This window comes from Austrofundulus limnaeus, unplaced genomic scaffold, assembly GCF_001266775.1.
Source record: "Austrofundulus limnaeus strain Quisiro unplaced genomic scaffold, Austrofundulus_limnaeus-1.0 Scaffold456, whole genome shotgun sequence".
Taxonomy (NCBI): Eukaryota; Metazoa; Chordata; class Actinopteri; order Cyprinodontiformes; family Rivulidae; genus Austrofundulus; species Austrofundulus limnaeus.
The window spans coordinates 203082-224892 of NW_013952858.1; the positions used below are offsets into that span (position 1 = coordinate 203082).

Sequence of the window (21811 nt, forward strand, 5' to 3'; positions counted from 1 at the left end):
GTCATCCCAATTTGGAGCATATACCGAGACCAAAATGACAGGAAGTGCATATAGTTTTCCCACCACAATGACAGCAGTCCAGCAGTGTCCGTTTTAACACTGGATGCCGTAAATTGCACCTGTTTACTAACTAAGATGGCCACCCCTCTCGATTTACTGTAAATTGGAAATTAGACTGAAACACCTGACCAGACCAGCGCCTGCTTAGATTTGCACTGTCTGCCTTACGCAAATGGGTCTCCTGCAAAAAAGTAATATTAGCATCAAGTTGTCTTAAATGTGTCATAACTTTCCTAAATTTCAGTGGACCATTGAGGGATTTCACATTCCAACTCACACAGTTAACTGGGTGACTGTTGATGAACTTGTTAATATTAGAACTGCTCATGTATGTTCAATCGGACTGTAGTACGATATCCACAAACCATCACAAAAAAATTACCTGAAAAAGACATTCTCAAAACAAATAGATCCGGTATAGTCCCACGCCTTTCTCCTAAAAAACACGGAGAACCCAACAAACAAAAAATCCACACATTTGTGCTTATACTGGGGGACTTAACTCCCTGCCTGGACTCCCGCCACAACTAAATAACAGTAATAAAAAAAATAAAAAAAGGGGTTCCCTTACTTTAAAGTATTATTACTGTTTATGCTCCTTGCTGCACTGATAAATAAATCACTAAACAAGATCTGGACAGACCCCCTGTGAAACGCTCATTCATAGAACAAAAAGAGGAATGTTGTCCCTCGGAATAAAGTCTAAAATTAAATCAAGATATAGCGCGGGACATAAAGTTGGAATGTTCATTACAACCTGACAGCCATAATGGATCGAGGAGGATTGGACCTGCAGTCAACGCCGGTCCTCGTTGTCCGTCGCTGAGATGATTTTCTTTTTGATGTAGTCCATTGCTTTTTGGCATCCAGGAACTTCTTGTTTTCCTCCCCCATGAGAGATGCGGAGCCATGCAGGAAAAAGCAAGCCATAGCGAACATCTCGTCGGTTGCGAAGAAGCCTCCCGAGCCTTGGCCACAGCCGCAGTGCAGTCAGATGTGATGATAATCGATGCCTCCTTAAAACGAAGATGGCCGCGGTTCTGCGCCAGATGCAATATTTCCACACATTCTTGATAATAGTGCAGCTTAGCAACAATAACCCGCGGCTTATCGCCTGACTTGTTCCCACCTGGAGAGCGGTCCACCAGTGGCACTTTATCCATCTGTAGAACCTCTGCTAGCAGTTTAGCCACTGCTGAAGTGGAGCTGGATTCTGGCGTCTCAGGAACTCCAATAATCCGCACATTGCACCTTCTCATGCGCCCTTCCATATCGTCACACTTCTTTTTGAGCCCATCGACTTCTTCTTTCAGTTCCAAGACGGTGGTGCGCAGAGTAATAACCTCATCGGACCAGGTTGACAAGCCGTCGTCCACCTATTTTACGCTCTGCTTAAAGTGGTCCAGGTTGGCGCGTAGTAGCGTTGTGCTGTTAGCCACTTCTGCTCTCACCGCTTGTAGTTCTCCTTTAATAAGAATAAACTCTTCAGCCAAAGCTGCTTTTATTTCGGATTTGATCACAGCTGAGAGATCAGTTTTTATAGCGGCAAGAATTTCAGACTTCAAGGAGAGTGCGTCCACCTCGCGGGAACACACGGGAGGGAGAAGGAGGTGCCAAAAATCCGGCTTTAGCTGCAGTCTGCTCCGAGGCGGCGTCGGGCCTAACAGCCGCCGAGCTAGAATGTTTGCATTTCCTCGAGTTTGTCGCCATTCTTCTACTCTTCCAGGCAAGAATCACTCAGGGGTCGAGTCCGGACAGACCAAATGCTCAAAACAGCAAGGACATTTAGTAGAGAACCACAAACAGAACAAGTTGGAGCGGGAGCCCACGCGACACATCTTACTCCTCCGCCATCTTGCCCCGCCTCTGCATCCATAAGCTTTCTGCTTACAGGTCAAACATTTTTATTTAAATACGAGTACACTGTGTACTTATTAAAAGTTACAGTTTAGTTTTCTTAGGACTGAAGACTTTCTGAGGAAAGAAGATTTTAAACATCTTTTCTATAATTTTAGTGTTTTCAACTGAGGAGCTTTGATTTGTTTATTTAAAATAAATTATAGCAGAGGAAGTTCTCTGCACAGAAAAAAAATATTTTACTGTTTTTTTAACCAAACTGACAAGTTTCTCCAGTAAAATTATTGTGTAATTTAAAGGCATTGAAACACCTGGTTAAATTTAGAAGATATGAATAACTACAAACATCTGAAGCTGACTCAGAGAACTCTGTGATTTTAGAAAAAAATAAAAGTCAAATGTAGACACGTCTTTGAAAGACCCTCCTCCTCCTCCCCACCACCCCGCACAGCTGCGGTCAGCGAACCTGCACCCCACCCTCATGATTAATACTGATTTTTTAAGCAAATTACAAATTTTTGATGCACAATAAACACGTTAAACATCTGAAGGGGTTGACATGTATGAACTCTTAAGTCCCAGGCCGGGCTGGTCAGAGCTGCGCTGCAGACTGACAGGTTCAGCTGCACTTCACTCTAAAAACAGTCAGCTGATCTGTCGCGGTTTTGTTGCACTCATGTCGTGAACACACGGGAAATCCTGCGAAGTGCTTTTAGAAATTTAATAAATATAAAATACGACAATCCTCGGTGGAAAATAGTCCAGGAAACGTGTGCGTTCCCGGGAGGTGTTCACCTGCAGCTGCGTGAAGCTGACCCCCCACCCACAGAGAAAGGGAAAAAAAAGGCAGTAATTAGTGATAAGGTAGTAACCATGCTGTGGCTTCACCTGTCGCATTTTCTTTTAAAGAAAGAAAAAGTAGCTTGCAAAGCTGTCGCATCGGTACAGCGTGATTAAAAGCAGAGCTGCGCGTCTAATCTCACACACGTCTTCCTATCTTTGTGAGGACCACACACAGCGCTCAGCCTCACTCTGCACAGTCTTTTCCCCCAAGTTTGGTGAGAGGTGAATATGGAGGGACGCAAAAAATAGCTCTTGACTTGATCTGGCTTTAAATATAAATGACTACATGCCATGAAATTCTTAGAAGGGCGCCCCGCCTGTATAATGGTAGGGGAAACACTGAAAGAGTGTGCAAAATTTGCCTTTTAAAGTTTTGATACACAAATTTTTTGAGTTCATTAAATAATTAATAAGATTGACCACATGAGAAAAAGAACACTGATAACTAGTAGTTTAATAATTCTTAGATTTGATGGTTCAAATATCTAAGCTATGTTAGCAATTAAAGACTAGATTAATTATAATTTATCAAAACTAACAATGCTTTGGACAGCCCAGCCAAAATGGCCTTAATACAGTATGATAGGATAGGTTAACCCTGGATAACTAAAACAGAGGTGAGATATAAATAGTGGTGGGCAGCGCCAATTCAAAAGTTAGTTGCGCAAATTCTAAAGCTCTAGCAAAATTATTTAGGTTGCAAGTTCTAAAACACTATGTCCTATAAATCTTAGTGGAAGCTAAATCAGAAGCACAAAATTGTATCAGTGGTCACTAGAGTATATTCCAGTGATACCTTGAACCACTCTTACATAATACTGCCAAATAGTTTCACAGCATTGCACATGTCGCCGCGTTTGGGGAGATGATTTGTTGAAACAGACTTTTGGGTCATTTTGTTAAATAAACAATTGTGGATTGCAAGTTCTGCTGTTTCTTGATCATTTTCTTATGTCTATGGTAGGGCTTCAGTAAGAAAGCATGCAGAATATATTAGTAATTTTTAACTGTTTATTGTAGAACTGAAGCGATGTACTATGGGTGCAGGACGGAGAATAGGAAACCATATTCACTTCAAATTAAGAGCATGAATTTAAACTGTTCCCTAAATGTGTGTGTGTAGCTTGGATTATACTTCAATAGGATGTGAGACAGTGGGTTAGTGGTCGAAGATGCAGTGGGCCATAAATGAATATAATTTCTCCCTCTACCCTCCCAAAGCACATATAAAAAGTATATAAACAACAATAATGATGGCTGGATATTGCTTTTTGTTTTTGTTTTTTTTAACTCAACAATCAGTGCTGTTGGATGAAGAGTCCGCAGAGGAAAAACTTTTTTTTTCTGTTAATGGTGAAAAAAAAAAAAAAAAAAAACCAAACGACATCATGTGAACATCAGCTCACTTTTAATAGGCTCAAACCTGCTGCTGTTCTAACTCAACAACTGGTTTCAGACAAAAGAAAATTTTTAATTTTAAACAAAACGTGAAGGAAGAGCTGTCCTGGACTAGCCTGGCCCTTGCCTTCCTACACAGTTCTGCTCAATTCTAGTTTCCCTTCACTGCTCCATCTGGGATTTCTCCCATTGAAAAGGCTTTCTTTGGGAGCATTTCATTCGGGCCAATCAGAGAACAGAACGTCGATTTTCTGCGCAGTGTCAGCTTGTAGTTTATTTTACCTGGGCCAATCAGCAAACAGAAGGCGGAGTTTTGAACAACGTCAACCTGTTTCAGAGTCTCTCTTCAGGACAACAATCCAGACACAGAACTGAGAAGACCCGTTTACATCACACGTCTCTCTCACCCACCTCGATAATTAGGCTTCATGTTGGAAATACCATTTCAGTTCTTCATAATTTTGACTTTTGTCAATCCAGTACTTTGGTTTTTAATTTTGACATCTTGGCTAATCTTAAAACTAAACAAAAACATTTTCTTTTTTTCCCCAACTTTGAGTTGCCCTACTCCATTTCTTTTCTGGCAATAGAGGAGAGTAATAAAAAAGGTTTGTTAATGCTTACCTTTTTCTTTTTAGGAACTGTTGGCTTTTCCTTGTCAGCAGAGTTCCTTTCAGTACTGCTGTGAGTCATGTGACCATCACAAACATCCTCAAAGCTCCTGAAATCTGGCACGATCACTTTCATATATAAAAAAATAAAAATACAAATAGTTCACTCAAATTGGTGAACTGAAAATAGTGATATAAAGCCATTAGTTTCATTGTGACTTACTGCCATTTGTTGCATTTTTCAAATGCAATGGACTTTCGCTGAGAGGGGATAGCACTGGACCCTGCTAAAGACAACATTCAGTCATTTATAAATGATTGATGTTCTTGCTGATGAACAGTTTTACTATCATTAGGCACAATGAAACACTCACAATATTTTGTTAAACTGGTTTGCAACAATTTCTGAAAATGTAATTATGATGCACCTAAGCTGAACATTTGAGCTCTTTAGTCCTGGATAGATTTGAGTTTTACTTGGAACCTATGAGTAAGTGTGTCTTAATTCAGGGGCTGCAGCTCATGGAGGCCACACCCAATGCAGTCTGTGTAGGCTGCATAAAATGACCGTCCAGCCTTAAAATGTTTGGAATTAATAAAATATTTTTGAATTGAATTGTATGTTAGTGTGACCATGCACTACCATGTTACACCTCTCTCCTAATTTACACTACCTGCGGTTCTGCTCTGGTCCAACCTCTGCAGCAAATATGTACCATTATAACGAATGAGAGTATTTACACTGGCTCTGCACAGTGACGCAGGTCAATGTTGAGTAGACAGCGATCTACCAAAATTAGATTCAATCCTATTTTTGCCGGATGTTAGAGTCAATCCACCAACAACAGGAAAAGCAACAAGCACAACCTCCATATTTTCTAAATAATAAAAAAGGCAGACTAATTTTGTCGGGATCCTAGCTATAGTAATAAATATATGGAAATATTTATACACAAACGCTGTCAAAATGTACAGTTCTGTTTGGGAAGCAGATGACAACAAGTAGCATTCGGCACATGCAAATACACAATACACGTGGCTTTTATTTTGAAATCAGAAGTTTCTAAAAGATGACAGCCATGCAGTTTCAGTGTTTGGAGTCGGTGATCCACAGAATGAATTAGTTTGGTCTTATTTCCACATTTATCAATGGATTTATTGTGCAATTTCGCATTTCCTCTCAGACCTCCTCTGTGCCTCGCACCAGACGCTGTACATATTGTTGTGCAAATAAACTGCGGCGAACTGTGCAGCGGAACCACATGTAGTGTAAATTACAGGTTATATCACGTGCCTTTAACCTTAAAATGTGTTGGGACATGTACTCAAGTCTTTTCACTGGAGGAATAAAAATAAATATATGGACATAAATATAAAACATTACTACTTTGGGTTTATCTCCAATATCAGTACTTGTAGTTGAATGCTATTTAGCATCTCATGGCAGCATAAATTTCATCAGCCAAGTTGTCAAACTTGCATTTAAAAACAAATTTGGTCCGTGATAAGTTTCCAGACTCCACTGATTTGGCAAAAAAACCTCAGCCATCTTGGTTTTCCTGTTTAGTTTGCTGGCTGCGAATTGAATCCTGAGATAACCTTGGCTGGGAAGGATACTCAGGCGCAGCCTTCATTTTTGTGGTTTTGTTGGCTGTGTGAGAACAACCACAAATTGGAACAGGCTTCGGCGTGGGGTAGTGACGTAAGCGGCTGACAAATGCACACTTTGAAGGATGCAGCCCCTGAATTGAGACACAGCCCATTGCTTCAGCAAAGACTTTTTCCATTGCCTGAATTTGGCTAAAACCAAGTTATTCATTTTTTCTAAACTCCTACTCCAAATCTTTTCATTATAAACCATTACTTTTGCTGGGTTGCAGATGATGTAGTTACGATGTCATGAAATGCAGATGGGGGGCAGGAAGTAAATGCAGCCCTGTTTCCTTCTGTTGATTCAGCATCAAAATACCTAAATTCTGTGCCATGTACAGTTGTTGCAACTGCTCCAATTGGTAGAAATATATATAAGTGTGTCAGAAAAAAAGACAACAAAAGTGGATCAACAATCTACAGCTACAAACAGGAGGTGCGGAAACAGACAGTTTGCAGCGATCACTTTGACAGGTAAGGATCGTATCGTTTAAATTATATTTTCAGAAATTTTATTGCACAGTTACCCAAATTTGGGTTTACAGAAGCTAAATAAATTTACAAGTAGATCCAAGCACAAAATAACAGAGGTTAACTCGTTGTTAGTGTTAGTGATAGCATTGTTATCATAGGCTAATTACTTTCAATACCACATCTCACGCGGGTAGAAACAAGTCAACAGCCATTTAAAGCTTCTTTGGATCCTAAATGTTTGACCCAACCTGAAACACAATAATTGTAGCTTCGAGGCTTTTGAAAGCTTTCATCTGGCTCGTCATACGAGGGCCTGCAGCAGATAGTTTGTTCAGTCGCCTCAACGCCGGGTAAATCCTCTAGATTATATGACAAGTCTTTTTTATTAAGACAACATGGATCATATCCTAAATGTACGCATATATTTTTTCACAACATCTCGTCTGCACAAACCCATTTAGGGCATTAGCGTATTCGCTGTGATTCATTTAACTGTGTTTTGAACCAGAGCAAATCACTTCCTGCCCCCTAACTAAATTATTGGAAAATACCTCAAATCCGGTAGTGACCAAGTCAGGCAAAATTTCAGGAGATATCAGTGGGGATAAAAAGGCAGACAAATCTGTTGAAACAAAGAATACACCACTGTTATAATCATTGCAGGTACAAGAAGAGAGAGAGAAAAAAAACAGTTTCCAATCACGCACACCAGAAAAACAAAAATGATAATGTTGGTCTCTAAAGAGGTGACCACCCAAAGGAAAAGATACTTTTCCTATAAAATGATGGTAAATATTATTCAAGTGGGTGACAGAGTACAGACTTTAATTATAACATTTAGAGTTAAATGTTCTAAAAAAACATTTGCAGAATGAGATAATGACTCTTCACATTCCCTGCTCTGTAGTGCTAGAAAATGCAAAAAATAAAAATAAATAAATAAAAACAACAAACAAACAAACAAAAAAAAAAACAAATTCAGATTTGTGTTAAAATTTTCTCTCAAGCAAGTTAATTAGGAAGATATGAAAACCTTATTCTGAAAGAAAAAAAAAATCACTCAGTCAGCCAAATTAATCTTTGAAGTTTGTTCTTTAAAACTGTTAAATCACTAGTACAGATCAAACTGATGTTAAAAATATAAAAACTATCTTGTATCAGTACTGTAATTTTCTAAACTCCTCTAGCCTTCAAAAGAATTGAATTGCTTTATTTTACTCTTTCTGGACAACATACAGCAGCAGAAGTAAAACAAGTCATTAAGTTAGCAGAGTGGAAGCCCATAGTGGGTGCACAACATTTGCAGCCCTAAGGACAAAGCCGTTAGCCAAGGGGACTTGATTTGAACAATTTCAAGCGTTTATCAGCCACCATCAGCCAAATGAAGACTGATGCAAACTGTTGGATGAATCTAAATGTAAGGAATAAACCAATAAATAAGCTGATTCTGATTTATGTTGTCAGCTGTTAAATTAGACCATAAACTTAAATCACATCAATAGGTCATGCCTGATATAAGGCGATGCCTCCATCCACCAATGAATGGTGGTGGATGGACAGTTTTTTTTGTATTCACTTTTACTTGGTGCATTGCTTGGCTGACTCGAAAGGAATGGAACAAGTTACTGCTCTTTTGGAAAGCAACAGCCTTCATTCAGATCAGGGGAATTGGATAACGATATTTTTCTGACCCCAGAGGAAAATTAAATCCAAAAAAAGGGGTAAATTTGGTGTTTGGGCAACATTCCCTGTGGTGTCAAGTCTTGTGAACACAAACCTGTTAAAGAAGATATACCTTGAGGGGAGAAAATCAGCTCATCACAGCTCAGGTCTGCATTTTGATGGATGTGGTTGCATTCATTTTCTGCAACCCTGGAGATGGCAGGAGAAACAGGCTGTGATGTTCTGACTGAAGCCTTCATCAAATCCTTGGTTCCTGTCGCCTGCTTACTGCTGGCATCATGTGTCACCTTTAATTTGACATGAAGAGATATTGTTTATATTAGTAGCCAAGCTGACAGGTTTTTGCTTACATTTTAAATATTTACCTTTTGTTTAACTTTTTGGCAAAAGTCTTTCCATTTGTTCATCGTGGTTTCAGGCACTGAAAAACATACAGTCTGCAGAATCAGGTGCCAGCTTTAATTGCAACAGCTTGCATGCAGAAACAAAAACATTCGTTGTCAAAAGTAGAGAAATACACTCCTCTCCAAAAGTATTGGAACAATGAGGCAAACTCCTTGTGTGCATCCTGTTTCTGTAGACTGAAAATATTTGGGTTGATATTAGGGGTGGGAATCTTTTACTCTCACGATTTGATTCAGATTTTTGGGGTCACGATTCGATTCAAAATCGATTTTTCACTCAAAACTCAATGTGAGCCCATTTGTTGTGCTCCTCCTAAAGTGCTTCATCTTCATTTAAAAAATTTTGCGCACAGTGAGGCTCATGTTAAACTCTCACTCATTCAGTAAAAAACAAAATGAGCCCAAATCTTTGCATTCAGTAAAGACAAGGTCAGTTGAATCTCTTTCCTCCAGTTTTGTAGTTTCCTCTTTGTTTTGGTGCTTTCTGCACATGCATACGTTCCAGAACCGGCTGCTTGTGACGCCAAGACATCCCAAGTGATTACACAATGGAGGCTGACAACCTTTGGTTTTTCTTTTTTTATTTTTTCTTTGTAAAAATTGATTTTTGGGACATTTTAAATTGATTCTGAATCTTTGCAAATGATAATCACGATTCTGACGTAAAACAACGATGCAAGTTATCGATTAATGGATTAATCTAAAGTTGATTGATCTTATCGATCAACTAACGATTAATTGATAAGCGGCCATTTTTCTAAAAACCTGACATTTCTCTTGAATCAAGAGTCTTTCTATAGCATGAAGGGGTATTTTTTAACACTAAAAAAGTACAGTATGATATTTTATAAAATTTGTTGTGCCAGCTGTATTAAACACTGACTGAATAAACATAAAATTGTTGATTTCTCACATATTAAACTTGGGACGTATTTACAAAATATAACAAAAGAGGAAACTTAGGTTTCTAATTGGAGAAAAAGGAAAGAAAGAAAAAGTAAAACATTTAATCCACCTTGAACAGAGAAATGGAAAACTAACATTTAAACACAGGGTAACATTTTAATCTAAAGATTTACTCAAAAACAAACTATGAAGATGACCTGAGAGGGATAAACATTCAAATGAGTACTGGAACTGTTTGTTTACATTCCCTGTGGTTCATGCTGCTGCATGATTTGATGTTAGTTACTGCTCATTTGATTTGTTTGCTGGGAAATGACCAGTAAACTTCATTAACGTCATGTTAATTATTTGTAGTGACTAACTTTTTTTGTTTTGTTATTTCACGTGGAGTTAAACTTTACAAGAAGAAGCTAACATTAGCTAAAGTTAGCTTCACATTCCCTCTGTCGTTCTGCTCTCTTGTATTTAGCGTCATAATGCTAGATGGTCCGGTACAGCCTTTAGTACTTTTCCTTCCAGTTTGGTGTAGTCCATTATTATTGTTGTGTCGCAAATAAAACTAAACAAGATTTGCGTGTTTAATTATGGAGGCGGCCGGCTCTCTGCTCAGCTCAACGTAGGACCGGGATAGTTAGGCCAGGCTGAGGGAGCAGTGGCGCACTCTACTGGCTGAAGGCAAAACTACACTGATATAAGGTTTAAATGGATGTTTTCAATTAATCGAATGGAAGAAATTTTAATCTAATGAACCATTATTCGACAGTTAATCGTAAGTCGATTAATTGTTTGCATCCCTAATGTAAAACTATTTTTTGGTGCAGCCCTATTTGATATCCATCCATCCATCCATCATCTATACCCGCTTATCCCTTTCATGGTCATGGGGGTCACTGGTGCCCATATCCAGCAGTCACAGTGCGAGGGGCGGGGTACACCCTGGTCAGGTCTATCACAGGGGTTTGATATCAAAAGATAAAAATGACATGAGAACATGTCAGCTTTTGTCCCCTCCATGAGTTTCAATGTGAATCTGATACACAGGTTGGATTTATTTATGTTTCAGCTCCTTCCACAGATGTTCACCAGGATTTAGATCATGGTTCAAAAGGCCACTTCAGAACAGTCCAATTGTTCGTTCTTAGCAATTGTTGGGCGATTGTAGTTGAATGTTTTGGGTCATTATCCTGTGGAGGAATTATGACCTGTGACTGAGATCAGGTTTTCTGACACTGGGCAGTTACTCCAGAAGGCTTTAATGGATACACTGCCTGGCCAAAAAATTAAAAAATAAATAAAAATCTCACCATCACAAAACAACTAGTGAGAGCCCCCCCTCGTGGGACAACTACTGCATGGGTGATTATGTTGATGCAGTGGAGCAGCTTCTCATTTGTTAAACAACCATGTTGTAAGACACATCCATGGAAAAGATGTCAATCTGTTTCAGAAGACTCAAATTACTGGCATCAATCAAAAAAAACATCTAAAGAGATTGTTGAAACTAATTAAATCTGGTTAAGAACTGTGCAAAGAAGAGGGTTGTGTGGTCTGATGAGCCCAGATTTACCCTGTTCCAGAGTGATGGGCTCATCGGGGTAAGAAAGGAGGTGATGGTCCAGGGTCAGCAACGTCATGAGTTCAGACGATAACCTGAATATACTGAATGACTAAGTTATCCCATTAATAGATCTTCTCTTTGCATGTTCCAAGATGACAATGTCAGGATTCATCAGGCTCAAACTGTGAAAGAGTGATTCAGGGAACATGAGACATCATTTTCACACATGGACTGGCTCCACAGAGTCCAGACCTGAACCCCACTGAGAATCATTGGGATGTGTTGGAAAAGGTTTTGCTCAGTGGCCTGAATGTCCTGTCATCAATACAAGATCTTTGCAAAAAGTTAAAACTGTGGAGAGAAAAAAAATGTGACGTTGCAGAAACACTACATTGAATGTGTGATGTAATCAAAATCAATTTAAGCAAATATTAGTGAGTGACCATTTTTGGCTTGGCAGTGTAGATTTCATTGTACCCTACACAGATCGATATGTCCTGTGGCTACTTTTGACGTTCGGGCCTTAACACTGCTGATGTGACTTGTTGCCAAAAAGCTCCAGTTTTAGCTTTCTGGTTTGTTAATATGCATTAGGATATGGTGTCTTTGGTTATCTTCTACTTTGACTCAAACAGCGATGCTGGTATGATCGGACACCGATGTACCTTGGCTTTAGAGTTCACCATTAGGATTTTTTTAGGTTGATTTGGGCTCTTTGGTTACAATTCATATCCTCCTCCTTTAATTTGTCAAATTTTCCCCATTGTGGGCACGTCCAAGGAGGTTGGGTACAGTCTTGTGGACCTTAAACTTCTAAATAACAAGTTCAGCTGTAGTCACAGGAACATCAAGCTGCTTAAAAAGGTCATTGTTTTGGTAAACAGGATACCAAACCTGCTACCTGCCACCCTTTAAACACACAGACAGATAAACAAGGACAGAGAGAACAGGAGTGTGGAAAGCAACTAACCTGCTTCAGAGTCACCGTTGTCAGAAGAGCTAGAAGATGTACAACTAGAACTGCTGCTGCTGCCAGAACTGGATGATGAACTGCTGCTGCCACTGAGGCATGGGAGGCAGGTCCGTTCAGGAAAGGTCAGGACTTCAGCCATTTACAAAATAAACAAAATATAAAAGAACCTCCATATGAAGAGATCGCTATATAATCAAATAAAATAAGATCTTACTCAGTGGCTTTTGTTTTTTAGTTGCACATCTATTGCTGATTATTCGTTTTCTGTCTTTTATTTTGTCAGTCAGCTTTCCTCCTTTGGGCTTCAGGGTTTTTCCTAGAAAACAAAAAACAGAACAGCCATGCATTTTCACTGAGAATTGATTTTTTTCCTCCTTTTAACTTCATCAATTTCTAGTATTTTTTTCATGAAGTCAAACATTCACTAAGGGTGTACTTACGTTTGCCACCACTGTTACATTTACTGTAATATGATGCAACAAATCTCTGAAGGGCTCTCAATGTGGTCGTCTTGTACATTTCTAAGTTTAACTCAACTTCTCCCAGTAAACTTTCTTGTGTAGAAGTCTCCCTGCAGTTAACAATACTCAGCAAATCATGATGTTTGTCACAAGGCAGCTTGTCAAGGTCAGATTTTAACTGGATCTTCTCCTGATAGGTCAGTGGTGTTGAGAATTTCTCACACACCACTGGCTTGCTGAAATTATGGTTGCCTCCATGTCTGGGCACGGGAAAAAGCAAAACACCAAAATATAATGTGAACATATTGTAGCAAATACAGCACAGTTACACCATCATTTTTGGGGATGTTACTTACAAAGAAGTGCTCTTGCATTTTGCAACTGTATCTACAACAGATTTGTACTTTGTAGACATGTTCTTTAATCGAGCAAGGTCTTTTTCACAACATCGTTTTTCCTTTTTCAGCTTCTCCTTCCTCTTAGGTTTCAACAAAGGTTCTCGGGTCAGTCTCTTCAGCTGTTCACTGACAGCTTTCAACTGAAACGTCAACCATAAATCAGTAACATTCAAAACTACGCTGCAAGTAGGTTGTGCGTGTAATGCCAACCTTCTCCTCTAGTTGAACAAGCTGAATGGAAACGGTATCTGAGGACCCCTCTGACTCTGAGGAGCTGTCACTTTCAGAGCTATCAGGAGTTATGAGACTTTCAGCTCTGCCTCCTTTCCTGTTCTGAACAGACACGGCACAGCGATCTGGTTCTTGAGGAATATTCAGACATCGAGCCTCAAACACTACCTGTTGATGCAAACGTTAAAATCAGATTTTACATACAAATCCCGAAAATTCATTCTTAAAGATGGTGTCATACAGTTTTGCTAATAATGGCTGTTGATAGAAGAGTGGACAATAAAATACTCTGAATGGCCATTGTTATTTGAACAATTATGGATTGTCTATAGATACACAGGAATCTTAAGCGATGCACTTTTATTCATTTATTTATTTTTTAGAAGAGGCAGGACTGGCCATTCTCATTCTTTATATAACTGGACGTACAAAGATTGTGGTCAAAAACAAGTCAAAGTTACAGATTTGGGACCCCTCTGACTGTAAAACAAGGAGTTCCTCCAGACAAAAAAATAAAATAAAAAATTACTAGATCTAAAAAAGTGAACCTCTTTGCAGAATTGACAATTTAAAGAGGGGCTCGGGGCTGTTACACCATCATCCATTTCCACCTTGTTTTACGCTGCGTGCAGCTCCACTGCAAAGTACAGAGGTGCTCTAAGAAGCATGTACAACATGCAAGAGTGTGCCATAAATTAAGTAATAAATGTGGAAGTCAGACCAAATAATTCTGTGGGAAGACTGGAAACAACAGCTGAAACTGCATCACTGTTGTCTTTTTATGATCGTTGTAGATTGACTCAGCGCTTGCTTCACCGTCCACCAAAAATAGGATTGAATCTAATTTTGGCAGCTCGCTGAGAGAATGCCGCCGCCCTGCGGATGTCATGTAAATGCTTTCACTGAATATATTGGGCGCACGTTTGCTGCGGAGGTCGTGCTAAAGCAGATGGAGTGAACATAGTGTAAATTGGGGGTACAGTTTCCCATCAATTATATTATGTCATGAGACTTGCAGCCCTATGTCATAGACGAGGAGCTGGAGAAGATGAAACATGTCACCACAGAGAACAGTCAGTTCAGTTACAAATCTCTACTGTCTATAAAAAAGACAAGCTTCATTTTGGATGGCTTCTACTGAAGCTGTGAACCATTTTATTTCATTTGAAAGTAGCCTGTTATAGGGTTGGCCATAATCGTATCGTGTGCAATTAATTGTCAGAAAACATTAATCGATAACTTTTTGGCACTTGACGATTAATACGATTAATGCCACCATCAGTCTGCTCAGTTTCCGCTTCAAATATGACAAACGTTAAAAAGAAAAAGTTCTGTAATTTATTTATCTATCAACACAATTTAAAAATAGATGTAAAGCCTGAAGTCTGTAATTTTTACAAAGAGCACATCTTTCCCACTAAATTAGTCATTTGACTAGGGCATGCAGTGGTCCAGGTACTCCAGGGGATTAATCGTCAAATTAATCGTTATCGGTTAAATATACCACAATTAATCGTGATTAATTTGTTTGCCAATATTGCCCAACCCTAGCCTGTTAATTGTCTTGTAAACTAGGCCATCACAAAGTGACTATTAACCAAAGCTGCATCATTTTGCAATCTCTTTTGTGCATTGGTTTATTTTATATTAGAGCCGATATTTCTAATTTAGAGCTTTTGAAAAAAAAAAGTTTTACTATAAGAGTATTTTATTTTTGACCAGCGGCAACCTTCATCATTTAAGACCGACTTGTGGGTTTTTTCCTAAACAGAACAGTCATTGTTCATTATAAGAATAATTTCTCACCAAAGTTGTTGCCAATTCAAAGAAATTACACAGATCTTTGCTGAGCAATAAGCTGACAGTGGTTTCCCACAGCACTGCAATGTATATCTGACAGCAGGCAGGACCGCCACATGACAAAGTTGCTTACTGAAAATGAATGGAGGTAAAATGCACATGACCAGGTCAAATCTATTCAGAAAAACTAAACTAGCTTTAAAAAATACCTGCAGTTTTCTTGCCATGTGGACCACCTCATCTGATGGAGGATTGTACCTGTAGCAGTTGGAAAACATCAACTGGACATCAGCAGCAAACTCCTTGGCATTTGCATACTCTTGTTGGTCCATTTTTTTCTAAAGAAATAATCGTTTTGTCAGAAAGACTGTGATTATTTGGAGAACATCAAAGTCGTCATGCTGTTTTACCTTGATGGTGCTCAGGTCCATAGGCTGCTTGATGATGTCATGGTAGTCATGCAAACCCAAAGCAACTGCATCGACCGGTGTATAAAAGGGCCATGCGTATGAACAGTGCCTCTTCGAGAGCATCTCCTTAAGGACACTGCTGCAGTAGCTCAGCTGCTCAGGCTGTCTGACTCTCTTGTCTTCAAACTCGGGTACGTTTTTCTTGGACGGCTTGATGGGCCTTCTGTTTGCTTTGTTCAACAATGTGAACGGTGCTAAAATGTCCCCTCCAGTAGATATCTCATTCCTGCTGATGACTGAGGCAGCGGGAGTGGCAACGTCTGCTTTCCTCTTCAAACTTTTTTTTGCCTGGATAGGAGTTGGACAAACAACCCTTGTTTATTTTTATGCTTTAGAGTTAAATAGAAAAGGCATAGCTCATTTGCTTTGAAACGTTTGACAAGTGCCACAACTAAGTTCAAATAATAATTTCAATAAAAACATCAAAAGAGATTAACAACCTAATTTTAAAAAATTGACCAAATACAAGTGACATCATCTACATTTCCCTTTAATTAATATCTTAAAAAGGTCCAATAACTGTATAATTTGATAGAATGTTATATGCAGTATGTATATCCATCAAATTTCTAAATATTTTTGTAAATGGGGCCAAAACGTGCCATTTTCTACAAACCACATGAAAATCTGAGCTCTTGAAGGAGGCGGAGCACGTGTGACATCACTCTGGTCAAAGCACACTAAGCTCCACATTTGTATTACCTTTAGAAGCAGCTTTTGTTTTCAAGTTTTACAGAATTTTGTGGATTTGAAAAAGGATACCTCGTGGCTTTTGGGTGAACGAATTGTGCAGGGTCAGCTGCCAGATTTTTTAAATTTTCCAAACGCAACACGACGGCAGAAGCTTTGGGTGGACGCGGAGGAAAGACTGGAAACCAATGAAGCGTAGCAAGGTCTGCTCAGAATATTAAAAAAGACAAAACGCAGAGTCATTCTGCCTTTACGATGTCGCACTGAGTAGATCCATCAGTTTTGAGCACAAAAGGCTCAAGCTGAAGGACTACACCCCACCAACAATATTTAATCATGCTGGATCAAAAACACCAATATTAATTTTAAGAAAAATCTTAATGTAATTCACAGTGATGGAAAGTTTTAGCTAAAGTACTCTTTTTTTTTACCCCTTCTTTCTTCTTGTTAATAAGTTTTATTGAACAGAAGGTAACAGAAACATTACAAATACACAATTTTCATACGCTCTAAAGAGTGGGCAGTAGGGATAGGCGATAATTTCTATGGTTTATCACGATAATGATAAGTGACAATAAAAGATATACATCAGCCTAATCTTTCACTTTATAAATCTGTCACTACATTCTGTCTTGAGAACCCTAAAATACTAGAAGTCACTAAACTACATTAAGTTCTAGTAGGACACCTGTGTTGCAAAACTGGCACCCATCAAAACAAGACTGAAATATGAGAACAAATTTGACATTGATTTAAATGGTGTAAACAGCAAAACTTGCCAATAATAACGGACTAAGGCTGATATGATAAATCTTCAAATCACATCCTCTACTAATCATTATTTTTGTAAAACCTCAGAAGAACCCTTGTAAAATATCAGTAATATAATAAGAAAATAAAACCATAAGAAAAGACTTTTCACTAATCACTGAAAATGTGTTTTGCTGCTCTGGGAAGTAAACCTATAATATCTGTTCCCTAAAGGGTTAATCAGGGTTCCCACACCTTGGTCAACATCAAATTCAAGGACCTTTCAAGGACTTTCCAGTACCAATTTCCTCAAATTCAAGAACCACGTGCAACGGCAATTACCTACTGCTACCGTAGAATGTTACCAATAAACAGCTATAACACAATGTAAATTCAATGAAAAACTGAACAGTGTAGAAGTTGTTGAGTCTGAATCAATGAAAAAAGGTATATTGAATATATAGTCGCTACTTTCAAAATATTCTTAGCCTACATTCAAATCACAATACACAGATGTGTCTCGTGAGATGAGGCCTTGTCAAAGCCTTAAAGCTCTTCAGCAAATGTGTTGCAAAATGGTTGACTTCTCAAAGCCTAATATAAGCTTCAAATGCTCATTAAGATCATCTATTCGTGAATCAATAAACATTTGACAAGAAAAATCTATCAAGTCTGCACTTCCTAATCTAAATATTTTAAAGCACTTTTAGTTGCACATTTTATTTGTGAGACAGTCACAGGGCAAATGATTGTGAGAATAGTTTTTTTTTTTTTTTGGCAAACCAGGCGTCCTGAAATTTACATTTTCCAGGAATGTCATCGTGCGGAACTCGACTCTGAAATGTGACTGGCAATTCACGTAATCTCTCTCGAGAAGACTGCATACTGTTAGGCACACGTTTATACACACTATACAGGAAACAGAAGCGCAGAACAAATCAAAAAAATAAATAAATAAAAACAATGATCACATATTGACAGCGGTCATCATCAATTTCAAATCCCCCCCTCCAAAAATTCAAGGACTTTCAAGGACAGGTGGCTATTTTAGCTGTTTTCAGGAGCTTTCAAGGGCCTTGAAATTATTTTTTCAAATTCACAAACTTTCAAGGATTTCAAGGACCCGTGGGAACCCTGGTTAATGTTCAGGGGAGGGAGGGGCTAGTTGTGTGAGTGGAGAGAGAGAGAGAGACAGAGAGAGAGACAGAGAGAGAGAGAGAGACGAGCCGTGCAGTTTGCAGATGGGACAGAGGAGCTGTGTTATTTTGTGGGTCCAGCAAGTTGAAGCTGCCCCATCCTGTTGTTTTTTAACATATTGTTGAACTCTTATGAGTTTTTAGATGACTTTGACTGTGTTTTTGCACATTGAGAGTCGTTATGATAGCTTTAGCTTTGCTATTTTAGCACATGCTCCGTGTGTCGACATCCGCTCTGAGTAAACAAATGAAGCTTAACCTGGAGGGGAGGCATGTAAAGCCTGACGGCAGACGGTGGGAGTTTATCATCTTTAATTGCGAGATGACAAATAATTACCATGGTGAATATCTTGGACGGTATATCGCACATGATAACATATCGCCCATCCCTAGTGGGCAGAAGTATACCCTTATATTTGCCCACCTCTTCTCCTGTAACCTTATTCTATCACTTCTTAGTGATCAAGAAAATTATTCTTAGTTTCTTAAAAAACTAATGTATCAACAACACTTTCTCTTGCAATTCCTTTTTAGTTTAAACCCTTTGAAACTCGAGACAGTTTTGTTTCAAGATTAAACTCCAATTTACAAGTTTGCCCTTAATGTTTATAATTTCATCATTGCACCAAGTTAGAATTAGTTTCTACTGTTTGCAGAATTAGTTCCTTTGAGAATGTCTTCTATATCAGAGTAAACGTGTTACTGCTTGATATCGTTATCTAATTTAAAAATCAAACTGAACCGTGAATTGGGCCCCTGTGAATTGAATCGATTTGGGAAATCTGAATGGATACCCAGCCCTAACCAACTTCATGCAGTTTAAATCCTGACAGTCCACTTCGTCAGTCCACACTCCACTGTGTGTGACTACCTAATATCGGTTTGGCTGGACAATTTTTATATTTAGTTATGTAGCGAAATCCAATTCAGTATCAGAGATGGTTGTGATAGCAGCGATGTCGTTTGTCCTGAGTGACGTCACATAGAAACAGCTGTACATCTCAGAAACAAGAATTATGATTTTTGGTTCTGCTCCGTAGCCTCGTTTAACAGGTGAAAATTAATGCTTTTTCATTACATTTATGAAATTTTTAATTCAGAAGTTTAAATAAAACACTGTATTAATGCAAAAATATGAAAGTACATATTGTTTTCCTTTCATTTGACCTTTAAATCTTAAGTGAATACAATATCTAATGGTTTCCCTCTCAGTCAGAATAAACCCTACCGTTTTTGTGGTTTTTGCGGACAGCTGGTTGGGTGTGTTGATCTGAGGCACAGCAGGAGGAAGAAACGTTACCGTCTGCTTCAGAACATCTTCTGACATTTGGGATCTCTGCTTTACTGAACCTGCTTCCAAGAGAAGCACAGTGAAAACATGAACAGGGGATAAGGTAGAAAGTTGTCAAGATACTGCACAAGATAAAATGCTTGAGTTTATTTTGCAAAATCGACTTTACAAAACATATTTAATATTAATGTCTTGCACACACCTGCATTTGTCTTTTTCACTTTAACTGGCTCCACTGTAGTGATCAACTCTTCATCACTTGGCATTTTGGACAATTTCTGCAAGAAAACTTTTTCCAAGGCCTGTGCCATAACAACAACGTCGTCTCTAGGCTGCACATCGAAAACAGAAGAAAACAAAGGAACTGAATGCAGCACAAAATATCACAATTCTGCTTAAGCCAAAAAAAGATATTGTATATACTTTCCAAGACTTCTTAGCACAGAAAAATAAACTTATATTTCAATAAACAAGTTTGTTCTGAAAGCTATTGTAAATATTTAAGACCAACTTCTAAAGTGGCATTCTAAAAGCAGAGCAACTCATCTGAATGCTTTGCCTCTTTGCAATGTTTCTGCCTCCTTTTGGGGAGAAACAACCTCTCCATTTAGGCTGAATGAAAATCTTTGTGTTTGCTAAGAAAACTGCTTCAAGCAGAAGTGCAGCTGCTCTGAGGCTTTTAAGTGCACACAATTTATGGTCTGTCAGCTACTGTCACTGTCAGTCTACGAGCAGCACTGTTATAGCTTAAAAATAAAAACTTAATACAAAATGAAATCAGATTGGACAAATGACACCTCCAGTGACCTGATGTGTCAAAGAATCACCACAATGTACTGTAGATGTCTCACATTTATCATGTTTTTCCTTCATTAAATTGCCTCATTTTTCTATTTTGGATATTTGTCATGAGTTAAACCAAAAAAAGGTTTACATAAAACTAAAGATATTTGGCAGCATTTTTTCAAGGTGGCTGCAGGAGTCTTAAAATAATTTACTTTATCCCTTTTATTGTTCCACTCTGTTTAGAGAAGCAAACAAAAACGGTCATCTTTTTACATTTCTGCCAGCCACATCACTGAACGCTTTTTATTACAACTATTGTTTTTATGCTAACTAGCAGTTTTACTCTATAAAAATCCTGAGCCTGAAAAAAGGAGAGTTGCTTTTTGAAGGAGAAGGAAGCGACATTACTTCGTTCTGTATAAACACACCGTTGTATACAATACAAGTTTTCTTACCTGGTTGTACCTATAACAGTTTGAGAACATGGTTTCGAAGTCTTTCACACATTCTGATGCTTCCCAGTAATATCTGTTCTGCAGTCGACTCTTGATAGTGCCCAGATCCATTGGACATTTGATTATTGTATAATAATCCTGAAAAACAAAACCATAAAGCGCTTGTTTTATTTTATTTTTATTCAAAGTGTTCAAACAAGAGCAGTAAAAATCTGATTAAAAACAGACAAACCAAAGTTTACAGGTTTATAATATGGTCAATGGATTGAACTTATATAGCGCCATGTCAAATCCACATGGACCCCAAAGTGCTTTACACTTACAGACATTCACCCATTCACACACTAATGATGGTAAGCTACAGTGTAGCCACAGCTGACCTGGGGCACACTGACAGAGGTGGGGCTGCCATGCACTGGCACCACCGGACCCTCTGACCACCATCAGCAGGCAAGCGGGTGAATTGTCTTGCCCAAGGACACAGCGACTGAGTTGGCTGGAGCAGGGGATTGAACCGGTGACCTTCCGGTTCCAGGACGACTCCCCTAACCACTCCACCACAGGCGCCCCAGAATAAATGGTTAATAAACGGTTTCAGTTTGCCTCAGTTATCCATCACCATGACAAAACAGGGTTTCCCCTGCATGTAACTGATCGTGGCGCATCACCACGGCAAAAATTATTGCCGCCACACTTACAGAACAAAGTTTTTTTGTTTTGTTAATAGGCCTATATTAGGCTAAAACAATGCAAAGCATATCATATAAATTCACCGGCCACTTTATTAGGTACACCTGTCCAACTGCTCGTTAACACTTAATTTCTAATCAGCCAATCACATGGCGGCAACTCAGTGCATTTAGGCA

At 38.7% G+C, this 21811-nt stretch overlaps 1 protein-coding gene across 4 annotated transcripts in view; it reads right to left on the reverse strand.

The window, feature by feature from the left end:
- LOC106529631 (bromodomain-containing protein 3) overlaps positions 1 to 21811 on the reverse strand; it is a 60647-nt gene that overhangs the window by 22831 nt on the left and 16005 nt on the right. Inside the window, exons 3-17 of one of the 4 annotated variants that reach the window (XM_014025109.1) lie at positions 20946 to 21083; positions 19907 to 20036; positions 19714 to 19763; positions 15718 to 16065; positions 15517 to 15645; positions 13487 to 13675; positions 13235 to 13416; positions 12858 to 13138; positions 12632 to 12733; positions 12415 to 12546; positions 8942 to 8997; positions 8689 to 8863; positions 7445 to 7515; positions 4993 to 5056; positions 4783 to 4898 (exon numbers count right to left, since the gene is read on the reverse strand). In XM_014025109.1, coding sequence (XP_013880563.1) covers positions 4783 to 4898; positions 4993 to 5056; positions 7445 to 7515; positions 8689 to 8863; positions 8942 to 8997; positions 12415 to 12546; positions 12632 to 12733; positions 12858 to 13138; positions 13235 to 13416; positions 13487 to 13675; positions 15517 to 15645; positions 15718 to 16065; positions 19714 to 19763; positions 19907 to 20036; positions 20946 to 21083 — 2163 coding nt within the window. Of the gene's footprint in view, positions 1 to 4782; positions 4899 to 4992; positions 5057 to 7444; positions 7516 to 8688; positions 8864 to 8941; positions 8998 to 12414; positions 12547 to 12631; positions 12734 to 12857; positions 13139 to 13234; positions 13417 to 13486; positions 13676 to 15516; positions 15646 to 15717; positions 16066 to 19641; positions 19767 to 19906; positions 20037 to 20945; positions 21084 to 21811 lie in introns of all 4 variants that reach the window. The other 3 variants (XM_014025106.1, XM_014025108.1, XM_014025107.1) reach the window with 3 other exon arrangements.